The 14404-nt window shown below is 35.6% G+C and overlaps 1 protein-coding gene across 6 annotated transcripts in view; it reads left to right on the forward strand.

The window, feature by feature from the left end:
• The window catches only part of LOC142344658 (cilia- and flagella-associated protein 44-like), a 139135-nt gene that overhangs the window by 48212 nt on the left and 76519 nt on the right, over window positions 1-14404 (forward strand). For 4 of the 6 annotated variants that reach the window (XM_075396484.1, XM_075396486.1, XM_075396488.1 and 1 more), the window contains 5 exons: window positions 4331-4549; window positions 6359-6489; window positions 7241-7443; window positions 13159-13269; window positions 14070-14242. In XM_075396484.1, the coding sequence (XP_075252599.1) occupies window positions 4331-4549; window positions 6359-6489; window positions 7241-7443; window positions 13159-13269; window positions 14070-14242 (837 nt within the window). The remainder of the gene's footprint in view (window positions 1-4330; window positions 4550-6358; window positions 6490-7240; window positions 7444-13158; window positions 13270-14069; window positions 14243-14404) is intronic. The other 2 variants (XM_075396487.1, XM_075396489.1) reach the window with 1 other exon arrangement.

Here is a 14404-nt window from a genome sequence, read left to right on the forward strand (position 1 = left end):
TGTTAGAAGAGTGAAACTAGCCTAGAGAAGTCCAAATATTTCACGCAAAATGTCGAAAAAGCGGCAAAACGGATAAAGCGAAAAAAAAAGTTCGACGAAGTAAAAAAAAATAGGAGCGCTATAATAGCCAGCTGAGAAGATGAGGGCGGCTATTAAAAAGAATAATTTTTGAAATAGTTGACAATCTGATCTAAATACAGATGAAGCTCATCTAAACATAACCAACTCAAGCCGAGAGAATTGCTCTCAAACGGCTTCATCATCAGCTTGCTACGTTTAGGGCGGCCAGCATAAGCGTAATTAAAGTTAAAGCGTGAATGAAGACAAGGGAGTGCACAGGGTGAACGCACGGGGACACAGAGGGGGGCAGCAGGGGTTGTGATTGGGGGGGGGGGTAATATGGGGCGTTGTGGGTGGAGGGGGCAAGCGGACGAAATTTACTACTAATGAGAATTAAATTGTTCCTCTAACCGTTAAGATTTTGAATCTTATCAAGATTTCGTTGCAAAACGAAAGATTAATAAACGAAGAGGAGTGGCGGGGTGGTAAGGGGGTCAAACTCTAAGTACCACCCTTCATACTGTAAACTTTTGTCTCCAAAACAGTTTCTGTGAATAGCTTTTAGAGTCTAGTGAAACGAATGGTTCTGAGAGAAATTTAATGTCCTCTGAAGCTAACCAAGGCCTACCCCTGTTTTAGTATTGTTTCAGTCAATGTGTAATTCATTCTCAACTTTTTTCACTGGCAATTATTTCGAATTAATCGGTTTCCTAAGAATAATTATTTTTTTGTGTATATTCATCTTTCGTTTTGCAACAAAATCTTAACAAGATGCTAAAACTTAACGGTTAGAGGAACAATTTAATTCTCAATTTTAGTAAATTTCAAAAAGACATTCTTAAAATAAAAATGAAGTGCTGCCGTTTTATTATAGAAGATATTAGCAAAATACTTAAAAAAATTTGAAAATTGATCCCGGTAGTTGATATTTTACATGAATATTGCACTAAATAACTGCTGACGTCTATCACTGCCTGCCAAAGGAATTCGAAACTAAAATTATATATTTAGTTTTGAGTTGGTTACTTTTTCTTTAAACTTTAACTTCTTCCTAAAAAATGCATCTAATTTGAAAGGCATTAAATAAATATAAGCCCCTTTCCTTTTGTGTTTTCATATATAAAAGGTTTTTATCTGCCCACTGTTCAAAAATATCAAATTTTCCAAGTTAAAGATGCAGAAATTAAATATTTCAAAACTTTGGCTAAAATTTATTACTTCTTTTTCTCGTATTTTATCATACGAAATCAGCATTTTCCTTATCATGGCTGAACTACGTAGCAATGGAAAATAGCCGCCGTTGATTCCCATAACTTTATTGGGATTGAAAGAAAAGAAAATATCATCAAAAATTGACTTTTGTATAAAACCTTTTTTAAGTGCGATTTATTTTGAGGTCATTTCGGAATTGAACACACTCCTGTCTCTCAGTGAGAGGATACAGGGTCTAGTATCAATACCAATAAGCATTATAGATAGGAGCTAAAACTTATGAGAACAAAGTTCAAGTACCGGGCATCTAAAAATGGGCTTTATGGGTTTATCCTGTTTCTTTTTCTGACTTTGATTTTTTTATACTGACTCTCTTCATTTTGAATTGCTTTGCTGAGCAGCTGCTGTTTAAAAAGACTTTTAGCAGAATGACAGAAGAGTGAAACTAGCCTAGAGAAGTCCAAATATTTCACGCAAAATGTCGAAAAAGCGGCAAAACGGGTAAAGCGAAAAAAAAGTTCGACGAAGTAAAAAAAACAAGGAGCGCTATAATAGCCGGCTGAGAAGATGAGGGCGGCTATTAAAAAGAATAATTTTTTTAATAGTTGACAATCTGATCTAAATACAGATGAAGCTCATCTAAACATAACCAACTCAAGCCGAGAGAATTGCTCTCAAACGGCTTCATTGTCAGCTTGCTACGTTTAGGGCAGCCAGCATAAGCGTAATTGAAGTTAAAGCGTGAATGAGGACAAGGGAGTGCACAGGATGAACGCACGGGGACACAGAGGGGGGGCAGCAGGTGGAACTGTGTGCAGGGGTTGTGATTGGGGGGGGGGGGGGTAAAATTGGGCGTTGTGGGTGGAGGGGGCAAGCGGACGAAATTTACTACTAATGAGAATTAAATTGTTCCTCTAACCGTTAAGTTTTTGCATCTTGTCAAGATTTCGTTGCAAGACGAAAGATGAATAAACGAAGAGGAGTGGCGGGGTGGTAAGGGGGTCAAACTCTAAGTACCACCCTTCATACCTTAATCTTTTGTCTCCAAAACAGTTTCTGTGAATAGCATTTAGAGTCTAGTGAAACGAATGGTTCTGGGAGAAATTTAATGTCCTCTGAAGCTAACCAAGGCCTACCCCTGTTTTCGTATTGTTTCAGTCAATGTGTAATTGATTCTCAATTTTTTTCACTGGCAATTAATTCGAATCAATCGGTTTCCTAAGAATTTTTTTTTTCGTGTTTATTCATCTTTCGTTTTGCAACAAAATCTTAACAAGATGCTAAAACTTAACGGTTAGAGGAACAATTTAATTCTCATTTTTAGTAAATTTCAAAAAGACATTCTTAAAATAAAAATGAAGTGCTGCCGTTTTATTATAGAAGATATGACCGAAATACTTTATAAAAAATTTGAAAATTGATCCCGGTAGTTGATATTTTCCATAAATATTGCACTAAATAACTGCTGAAGTCTATCACTGCCTGCCAAAGGAATTCGAAACTAAAATTATATATTTAGTTTTGAGTTGGTTAATTTTTCTTTAAACTGTAACTTTTTCATAAAAAATGCATCTAATTTGAAAGGCATTAAATAAATATAAGCCCCTTTCCTTTTGTGTTGTCATATATAAAAGATTTTATCTGCCCACTGTTCAAAAATATCAAATTTTCCAAGTTAAAGATGCAGAAATTAAATATTTCAAAACTTTGGCTAAAATTTGTTACTTTTTCTCGTATTTTATCATACGAAATCAGCATTTTCCTTATGGCTGAACTACGCCTGCCAAAGGAATTCGAAACTAAAATTATATATTTAGTTTTGAGTTGGTTACTTTTTCTTCAAACTGTAACTTTTTCATAAAAAATGCATCTAATTTGAAAGGCATTAAATAATATAAGCCCCTTTCCTTTTGTGTTGTCATATATAAAAGATTTTATCTGCCCACTGTTCAAAAATGTCAAATTTTCCAAGTTAATGATGCAGAAATTAAATATTTCAGAACTTTGGCTAAAATTTGTTACTTTTTCTCGTATTTTATCATACGAAATCAGCATTTTCCTTATGGCTGAACTACGTAGCAATGGAAATTGTTATGCCACCAGTTCCAGAATTGATTATCACCTGTTGCCATTTAAATTTATTCAAGAATTGAGAATTCTGATGCTCTTGCTTCATATTTACTCTATTTGGTTAGAAAAATTTCCGGTTATTCGTTCTCTCCAGTTGGTATCAGAGATGCTTATAACTATCAAGAACCCCATATAACAGCAGCCAAGAACAAACCACCAAAGTTTAACAGCAGTAATTAGTTAACAGCAGTAATTAGTTAACAGCAGTAATTAGTTAACAGCAGTTACTTAAGCATAACTCTCGCTTGCAACTTAAAATGGCAATATTTAATACTCAACATATTTAATTGCTTTCTAAAGTTATTCATGGGAAGATTATTGCCACAAATATTTCTGTTGTAATTTCTTTTTAAATGAAATTATAGGGTTTTTTTTAAAAATGACCAAAAATGTGACTGCCAACAGCAGACCAATTACTCTCTAAAGACCTGCAAAATAGAGTTTTAAAATTTTATGCCAGTAAACTTGAGTGATGATGATAATAATAACAATAATTACACCTAAACATGATTTCCAGATTCTTGGTTTGTCACTATACTGAGCAATTCAGATTCAGTTGAAATTACTGATGAAAAATTTAGACATTGGCGGGGAATGACAAGAAGTCTATTGGTTATTGTCTTAATTTTGTTTTAGGTCTTTAATTAAATCGGCTGATCTTATTTTAATTTAGCGTAGAGGGAACTGATGATTCCATTGAATTTTTAGCATTACTCAACATAATTCGCGGTCAAGCTGTCTATTCCAGTTCCAATAGATTTTTTTGAAAACAACGGACATATTTCTGAAGAGTTTGAAATGCTGATTTAAACATGCAGCCATTCTTCGAATAGTCTTGCGAAGCAATACTATAATATTAGATATTAGAAGTTGGAATAATATTAGAACTTATTTCAATGTTCTAATATTATAATGTTTATTTATTTAGGCAATGGCGGACGAGTTGTCGAAGTTAGAGGACATCAAGGACCCCAAAGCGTACAGCATAGAGGATGCAAAGCAGAAGGCTGAACTTGATCGACTTCTTAAGTTGGCAGAGGAGAAGAAAGTGGGGCTTAAAAAGAAGGTGCAAGAGATGAGACGACAGTTCAAAAAGTTGCTGCTCAAGAATGGAGAGATAGCTCAGCATCTTCAACTGCATAGAAATGTATGTCCATGTAGAATTGATATATTAATTGTAATCGCTAGTGTTGTCTTTTATTAGGTTAAACAAACCTTATTAATGCTGGGCAATGATTTCTTCCTGGTTTCTTACGACTCGAAGAGGATTCTTGGTATTCTACAGGTTTTTACGACTCGAAGAGGAGTACTGGATTGCTACAGGTTTTCGCTGAATAAAGTTTGTTCATGACTTGAATTTTAACTTTTTTCTAATCGACAATTTACTTCCGTTTTTGGACTTTGACTTCTGTTTTCGATCATTGAACAGTAGCTTATTTTTTAATCTATAGTAATTAAGCACTACTGGTAATATTCAAGGTGGTAAGGTCATTTTGAGAAATTTTGATCCCGTTTAAGTCCCTCTTTCTTATATAAAACACAGACCCCCACCTACTTACCTAACCCCCCTGTCTACCCCCACTTCCCATCCGCCTACCTACCCCCTCCCCTGCTTACCTACCTCATTCCACGGAGAATTTTCATTTCACCTACCTCATTCCCCCCACCTACCTACCTGCCCCCGGGTCAACCACTTACCCCTGCCTACATCCCCCCTCTTACCTTACCAACCCGCACTCGCACCTTCTACCTTCATCCCCCAACTACCTACCCCTCTCCCCGTACCTAATCACATTAACAACTAAAATTGCGTCTAATTTTATGCCTGGTTATATTCAATGTGTAGAGGTCATTTTGAGACTTTTTGATGCTATTCTTATCTAATCTACAGACGTCCCCCGCCTACCTCTTTAATCTCCCTTTCCTTCGTACGACCCCTCCCCTACCTGCCTGCCCCCTCCCCGGTCACCTATCTAGCTACCTCTGCCTAAGCACACCCCTCTTACATTACCACGCCGCACCGGGGGTTGGCGTGGTAATGTAAGAGGGGTGTGCTTAGGCAGAGGTAGCTAGATAGGTGACCGGGGAGGGGACAGGCAGGTAGGGGGAGGGGTCGTACGAAGGAAAGGGAGATTAAAGAGGTATGGAGATTACCACGCCGTCGAGGGGTTTACAGTATTCTGCCGGCTATGTTTTTAATTTACCTCCATTGCCATTAATTGATTACTGTGTAACTACTGACTTGCCAAGCTTGGAAGTTGCGCTGAACAACATTTAAACTGAACGTCTTTCACTCGTTTGCTTTGATCCTAACCATAATGAAAGGCAAGCAACAGCTGAAATTGTAAAACTAACTTATAAACTGTATGGAAAGAAAGATCCAAAGAAAGATAACGGATTACACATAGGGCTGTGATCAATCGCATTATGCGTTATCAAACCAGTGTCCGTGCAAAAGACAATCAGTTCCCATATATTAAAAACAGGAATGTTATACCCCGGAGAAAAGTAAGCAGGTCCTTCAACTATGGGTTTCTCTACTATTTCAATAAGATGAGTTCACTCCGTAAGTGTGGACTGATGTAAACAGCAGTGGATTTTAGTGAAACTCTTCTTGTAGTCCCACGATGTACCAATCCTCAACAACCATCCCAAAGATATTACAGTTCTATTTTCCGTTAATTGCGAACGTGTCCATACGTGCTATTTTGCGCAGAGAATAGTTTTATCCTAGTGTGAGCTCGAAGTAGTTTTAAGAGTTCAAAAAAGTTCTGTTCAGTTTCAGCTTGAACAAAAATGCTTTCTAATAACAGCAGTCTTCAATCTAAGCATTATTTTTTTGCGAAGTATTTTATAATATTCGCAATTGATGTACCTGCGTTCAGTTTCATTTTTCTTTTTTTTGTAACGTTTTTTATGTACTCGTGAATCTGTACGTCTGTCTGTTTGGTTTTAGGACTTTGAGTTGGACCCGGAGAGTAAGATAATGTTGTCGAATGACACTCTCGGACGGATGGACATGGCCAAGACCGAGTACGCGTGGGACAGTGAGAAACAGACTCTGGCTCTAACCAAACTACAAAATGCGTTGGTTTCCTTCCTTCCATTTTGTATTACTTTCAACATCAGCAGGTTCATTTAAGTATCAATCAGCTGGTGGTTCAGTGCATATTGAGTGAGTTGAGTTGAATTGAATTTGAACTGCTTAAGTTCTGAGCCGGTTAGATTCCGATGCAGGTTTCAGCTTAATTTTTAAACTGACTCTGTAAATTGGTTTAAAAAATATGTTTAATTGCAGACTGTTGTGAGGAAGATTTTGTAAATTGAAAAGCAATTGCTCTCTAAGACTGTGGTATAGTTGGATTTAACTTGGTTACTTGGTTCTATAGTGGGAACTTGCCAGGACTGACATCTGCACGCGCTACCAGAATTTGACCATCGTGTTTCTTACATTAACGTCTTGCTTTACAGTTATAAACTTTTTCCAAATTGTTGGCCAACTTTTGCCAACAAAATCTTAGTTAATCGCACGCAACTAATAAAAAAACAAGCAGATCAAATAATGAATTGAGTATGCATTCTTTTCATTATGTCAGCTTTCGAGTTCAGATCTTCAGTGCTGAAGATCTACAGGGTTTTGACAAAGTTATGATCCATGCTATAGTGTTAAAATCTACTGTTTTTCAATTAAAATTAATTAAGCCTCGAGTTTAAGTCAGTCAATTTGCTTAAAAATGGCATTTTATAGGCGTCATTTCTCAGATAGTTAAGAAGAGTATTTCCTGAATTCCTGAGTTCGATGGTTTGCAGTATCCTCAATTTCTGACGTCCTGTTTAGCTTCAAGTCAAAACTAGAATGCGATTCCTTAGTGGTCAAGTGCATTGGAAGCGACTCAGAGGTGGCCTCCTTCCGAAGTGAGAAGCTCCCAATAGAGTTTCGAACTCGCAAATTGGAGTTGATGGGCAGGGCAGCCAAAGTTGGGGGACTTCTCGGGGCAGCTAGACATACAATCAGCCAGCAGAAAGCGGATCAGGAAGCTAGTTAGTTTTTACATCTCTCAGTTTATTAATTGAACCAAAAATAGAGGGTCTAATTGCTCTCAAACAAAGTTTGTAACGATGGAAGAATTTATTAGTCCATCATATACTTGTTAGATATTAAATTTTTGGAAGAATTTATGGTTTTCCGATCGAAACAAAACAACAAGATTACTAAGATCTTCTTTTCAGTTTGCCCGGGTGGTTTGTAACAAAAACGTATGAACTTCATGTGAGAGTGAGAAAGCACCAAGGATGTAAAAGAAGAAAAATGGAAGCAAATTGAACACAAACTTGATATAGTACTAAGGAAAGAAGAATTCACAGATTTATCTTTTTCTAGGGAAATTTTGAGCGAAAAAAGGCTATATATTACTTTATTAAACAGAAAATTAAAACTGCTAATGTGAATGAAATTAATGGGTTTTAGCGCTATCTGAACTGACACTTCGTGTCTTAAGAAATTTACGTTAAAACTGGTTGTTACACAATGAGAACGAATTTTGAAAGTTCTTGATTACAGACTAGATAGTCATTTTTTAGTTGGTGCCAGACGTTTTTTTTCTGAGAAAGTATAACTGATTTTTACCCAGAACAGTTCCTAATTTGCGCAGCCTCTCGTCTTGTATAACCTGCTGACTTTTGTGAATACCGTCATCGTTTCTTATTGAAAATAGGCTGTGTTAATAATTCTGATTGCGTCTCTCCTTTTGTACGAAACAATTCCAATCTGTTGATTTTCCATTGTACGAATTTTAGTAGCTCATAAAAATGCAGATCAAAAACTGACAAATTGGATTGTTTAATGAAACTGTTTTCACGTGCATCCGTTTTTCTTCTAATGTAAATGGGCTCTAATTTTATAGTTTTCAGTGCAAATGTCAATGAGATTTTTGTACTTAGTGCCGTTGTGTATTGTAATTACACCTTTTTGTTTACCGATTGTTTCCTATCGATTGGATATGGCGTAAGAAAGTTATATTAGAGACTTGAAAACTTGCGTACTTGTTGATTGGCAATGAGGCAGAATTCAGAAAAAAAACATGGTTATTTTGTGTTTGAACCGGTTTTTTTTTCAGTTCAGCTGTTCTGGATACGTTGAGTACATTAATAGAATTCAGTCTTTGAGCTTGTAACAAAAATGTTTGTTCTTTTGGTATTTTCTGCAATTGTTCGTACTGCCATTTCTTCTGGGACGATGAATATTTGTGACTTTGTTTTCAGAAAAGTGATAAGCAGGTAAAGCTAATCAGTTTCGAGTTGTTCTTTATGAGCTTTAATAGTCTTCAATGCCAAAACCACTAGTCTCTTGCCGGGTACCTTCAAGTGAGTTTAAAAGTTTTAAGCTTTTTCCAGTTTTCAAAAATCATGAGAAAATTGATTGTCAGATCAGTTGCGCTATACGCAGATTGTTTGTTTTCTAAGTAGTTTGTAAAAGTTCATCTTCCGGACCAAAAGTTTCTGCATTTTATTTTTAGAGAAATTTTGTCCTAGCGATTATAAGAATATGGGAGCGGAGATTTTTTTCAACTGTTTTTCGACTTTTATGTTAAAAATTTTGTACAAAAGTAGCCGTTTTGGTCATGTCTAGCTGGCCGTGGGATCTGAAAAACCAGGAGATTTAATGTGTGGAGTTTTTCAAACTGCTTCTAGAGAACAACAAGGAGGCTCGGTAATGTGCGTTTGCACATAAAGTTCCGACCCCGCTCATCCAGATTTTTGGCATAAATGTCTACCAAATGAAGAACAGATAGAAAACCTCCAATGATTCAAGTATTTTTCAAAATTAATGAGAATTGATAAAGAGTTTTTCGAAAACAATTATTTTCAAAGTCATGAACGGCATTAGCTACAAAATGAAATAATTAAACAGGTTCGTCTATTTGTCCAAAGGAAGCGCTTGAGACGTTTACTTATACATAATATGTCTTACGTCTGCAAAAAGAACGTTAAATATAGACAAAAGTCAAAAATCAGTTTAGTTTTTGTGCGAAAAACTCGTGTCGAAGCCAGTTAGCTCATAACGAATCCTTTAAAAAATACATTGCGTTTTGAAAACTTGCACATTCCCTCGAAAACAATAAGGTTATATGTGACCTGTAATTAGTGAGACTAGATAACAAATGGACGATAAAGAACAAAAATTTGAGGGTAAACAACGTTAAGAGGAGTTTTTTTTCATTTTTTAAAACAATTGTTTTCAAAGTCATGAAAGCCATCAGCTCTCTACTCAAATCAGAATAAAGGCTTGTTTTTTTCTTCATGAAATGCCAATGATACCTGACTTTATCCAGGTTATTTCATACGACTAAAAAGACAAAGTAAGAAACGAGAGTTAAAGGGGGTGTCGCAGCAGTTAAAACCATAATCTATGTCTTTCAAGACCTTTATATGTCCAATTTCGTCCTATTATGAACTCCAATAATGTAATTTGTGAACTGCTAATAATGTGACAAAAACGGGACAAAATCGTGAAAAAGTGATCAATACCAAAATTCCAAAGAAAAAGATGTGAAATCTAGTAGTATTAAAGCCAAAAAACCATTACTTATATCGTAAAAGCGCATAAAAAATAGGAATTTAATTCAGTAGAAAGAAGAGGAAGAAGGAGCATTCTTTCTGCGCTGACACTAAGCTACAAGTTGACCAAATTAAAAGCAAAGTAGCTGCAAAGTTCAATAATCCATTAATTATTTAAAAAACAAACATTTTTAAAAGTCAAAACGACCATAATATTTCGAGTATAGAAAACGGATACATTAATTTGGAACTGTTTAGTGAGTCATTCGGACCTATCAACAGTGAGTTTTATTGTGAACTGTTCTGTTCTTTAATTAACATTAAAAAGCTCGAAAATTTTTTTAAAAGAAGACCAACTGATTACAATCCGATCCTTTTTCTATTGTAACAGTCCAAGATTGAACCCAAACCAGCCGGGCCAATGCTGTTTGTTCATTTATAACACTCAATTGTTTCGTATGCTTGAGATCTAGATAATTTGATCAAAAATAATTGCCCCGTTTTTGATAATCATAAGAGTAAAGTTAGCAAAAAACGGCAAAATTTTGATTCTAGACTACTCTCAATGGAAGTGGAAGAAAATCTAGCCCCTTTTGTAGTTTACAAAGATTGTGGTTGTTGTATTTGAGGTGTGTACTTTCGGCAAATTTAATCAAAGTGCACTAAAAATTTTATTTTGGCAATTTTTGATGATAAAGGCTGAATTATAGCCAGAAAAATTAAATCGAAAGTCAAAAAAAAAACTTTTTTGTTTGTTAAAGCAAATCAATATTACTATTGTTAACAATTTTTTCAAAATTTTGTGGCAAAATTTTTGAAATTTTAGGTTAAATTCCGGAAAATGAGAATGAAAACAACGGAAATCCGTCTATTATTCACAAAACTTCAAACCTCGATAACTCCCTGTAAAAAACGAAATTCAAAAAAATCTTTTTAATTCCATATTCTAAGCTGGGGGGGGGGGGGGGGCTTTTCAACCACTCACAACTCTTTACGATGAATATATCGGTCGGTCAAAATTGTCTGAAGAAAAAGAACCCCATTTGTGTATATAGTCCACCCCCCCCCCCCCCCCCCCTCAATGAGAAACCGGTATTTTAATAACTTTTTGGTTTTTGAGAGATATTTTTGACCTCGTCCGGTCGAATTTTCTGAAATTTGTCTCTTGATTTTTCAGCTAATACTCACGTTTTCATACACGTATTCTAACTATGCAATTTCATGTATGTGTTCTAGCCTTGCACAGCTGGACGTCTTGTTCTTATAGAGCAGTTAATAAAATTTATGACTCTGGATCCATTTATGTTCAAAGATTTCAAATGAGCTTTTGTTGGTTGTGGTTCTTTTGTTGCGTTGTCACTAAATATTTTTATGGACTGGTATCTTATTTTTGACTTAATTTTTGTTAGGTTTTTGTATGCAGTCAATCATTTTAACGACGTTGATACAGTTTGCATTCGAAGTGTTACTGAGTTTTTGAAATGTGTCTCAATTTTATGTTCATTCTGTTTCCTTGTCACTGAATATTCTTAAGGACAGATCTCAACAGACGCTTTTTAGTGAGGCTAGGATGAATTTGTTTTCGTCTCAGTAGAAAGTCACTGTCAATAGTTTTAATGACTGTGACATCATTTTTTAAAAAGATTTTAGTGAATTTTTTGCACTTGCTGTTGTATATTTTCCTACTTTTTCACTTAGACACATTGTTCTCATCAGATTTCTATTATATTTTTTTATTTCATCTGTTTGAACGTTTTTAGCGTGTCTTCAGTTTTATTAATTACTTTGACACCCTTTGTTTTCAAATCATTTTTGAAATTTTTGGCCGTTTTTTGTTTTCTTTGTCCTGAATTCTATTAGTATAATATTTTCGATGTTTTATAGGAGTGCACAACTTAATTTGATTGCAGGTGTCAAAGATTTTACGTTTTTTAAAGAGTTTGACGCCATTTGTTCTCAAAGATAATAATTTAATTTTGATTTTGGTCCTCACTTTTGCCCATTTTCTTTCTTTACGCTTACAGGTAAATTTAAGGCATATCGTATGCTTTGCAATCGCGGTATTGTGAAATGATGGTCAACATATAGCTAATATTTTTGAGAACTGAGCTCATTATTTCTTTCAAAATTATGTGAAATCTTTTTCTTGTTCAAAGGTTTTTTTTGTAATTAGACGCTTAGTCAAGTTTTTTTCTTTCAGTTCTTCAAATCCTATATCTTGACTTGTCCTGCCGTGTTGATTCTTTTTGTTGCAACCTTTTGATAACGCTTCTAAAAGCCAGAGAGCAAGATTCTCTTTGACTTGACATTATTTGTTACTCTCTTCCATATCAGATTGTGAGTCAGTTGTGGGATCATTTTGTATTATACATGACTAAACTCACTCAAGAAATGACCTTTTTCCTCACTTATGAGGGTAATTTCTAAATGAAATTCAAATGGTGTCACGCAAACTAGTTTATAATAAAGGTCAACTGCTTTTGAGATCTGTGTGTTTTAATTTTATTTGAAAACGGATCAAATTTGTAATCAAGATTTTGATTTTCATTGTAGCAGTTCGTTGTCTGTCTTTCCTATCTGTCTATTTAATTATTATCTTAGCGGTCTATTTTAGCAGCTATTATCTGGCCATCTGCGGTCTATATTTATGTTTTTCATTGATTTTATGATTGCTTTCAACTGATTATTGTAGCAATTATATCAGACCTGCGATCTTTTGCTTGATTAATTTTTTGTCAGACGCCTTTGACTTTTCCTCTCACAAAGGGGATAAACAGGTAAAGCCCGGAAAGCATTGAGTCGCTGTGAAGCTCTTAGAAACCTACTGGTCTCTAAGCCTACTCGTACAGTTGGTCGAAGCTGCTGAACACACTAAATCTTAGTGTTAAGGGAAGTTCTTTGGCGGTTTGGACCCCCACTCCACCCCATCCCTCACCCCTAATGCTAATCTGCCTAAGCCCACGTGGCTACTACTACAAAATCCAACCATTCGTCGGTCGTTTGAGAGCAATTCGCCCGGTACGATAGTCGGATCTGTTTCTATTGTTTCTTCCTTAGCCATGAAAATAATCAGATTAGATTTTATTGATGTATCTGCCGCCAGTAAACAATAAGACATATAAATATAAATATCAGTCCATGAAAGAATGGTCTCACGAATTTGAACTTCTCAATTCGTTTATATTGATCAATTTTCAGGCGATTATGAAGACGATCCTGAGAAGGATGATTCGCCTTATAGTGTGACTGAAAGTCCTCTGATAAATCAGGCTGATTTCGAACAGCCTCCTACTCCTCAATCTGATCATGGTATTATTGTGTGTGAATCATTTGTGTGTTGCCCTACTTGTGTGTTACTGCATTCGTGGTAGTTCAGTGTTTATCTTATTTCCATTATTTACCCATTCCGAATGCAACAAACGATGAAGTTGTCAATAATAGCCCGATACGATGAGCTGTGCGAAAACCTATTCATTTTGAAAGTTACTAGTGATATTTAGTTGCCACTGGTGAGGTAGAGTAAGGCTAGGTGTTGTATTGCTATGATAATGTAAACAAACTGACATCATTTCTGCTTTTGAATCATTCTCTTTAAGATATTTATTAGCTTTAGCTACTCAACTTTGTTCACACCATTCACTAACCAAGTTTTTTTGCTTAATTAAAGGTGTCAATTGTAATCCGGATTAAGATCTTCTAAAATAGAGGGCACCGTTTTAACGGCGTATGAAGCATTAGCTAATGACTCGCTCATGGAATCCAATATTTCGTGATGCTCAAAGGAACTTTTGTCACAAGAATAAGTATTTATCTCCAGTCGTTTTGGGTGCAGCTGGCAACGATAATCTTCCTCTGTTTACGTGAAATTTTACCCAATGCGAATTTTTAACTAGAAGCTATAAAATATTGGGTATAATTTGTAAAGTATTGTGGTATTGGGTCTTTTGTAATTACTCCCTTTTCTCTGTGTGTCTCCGCATTTTTACACCGGAATCAAGTGTTGCCCTGATGACATTGATGTATTCACGCATCTGCTGTTATTATTTTTTAAAAAATGCTAAATTTTATCAAGTAAACAAATTGTTTACCTCCGTCCTTCTTATCTTCAGTGCAATCGCAAACTGGTGACCAGGAGGATGGAAGTGGAGGGGCGACAGGTGGAGGAGGATCTGTGAACAAACCGGGTACAGAGGACAAGAGTGGGAAGGTGGATGAGAAGGCGGCTAAGGCTTTGGGCAAAATGGAGAAACAGAGACAACGGCGTCTGGCGAGACAAAGACAGGTGAGGGGATGTAAAAAAATTGTGCGGATTGTTATCAATGCCAGTTGCTTAGTTTTTGCGTTCATGTATCGGCGTTTGTATTTTTGTAATGATTTAAAGTGATAAGAATATATTTGAGTTCTAAATATAATAAATGAAAAATGCATGTGTTATGATCAACTC

Source organism: Convolutriloba macropyga, chromosome 8, assembly GCF_964194025.1.
Source record: "Convolutriloba macropyga chromosome 8, txConMacr16.3, whole genome shotgun sequence".
Lineage (NCBI taxonomy): Eukaryota > Metazoa > Xenacoelomorpha > Acoela > Convolutidae > Convolutriloba > Convolutriloba macropyga.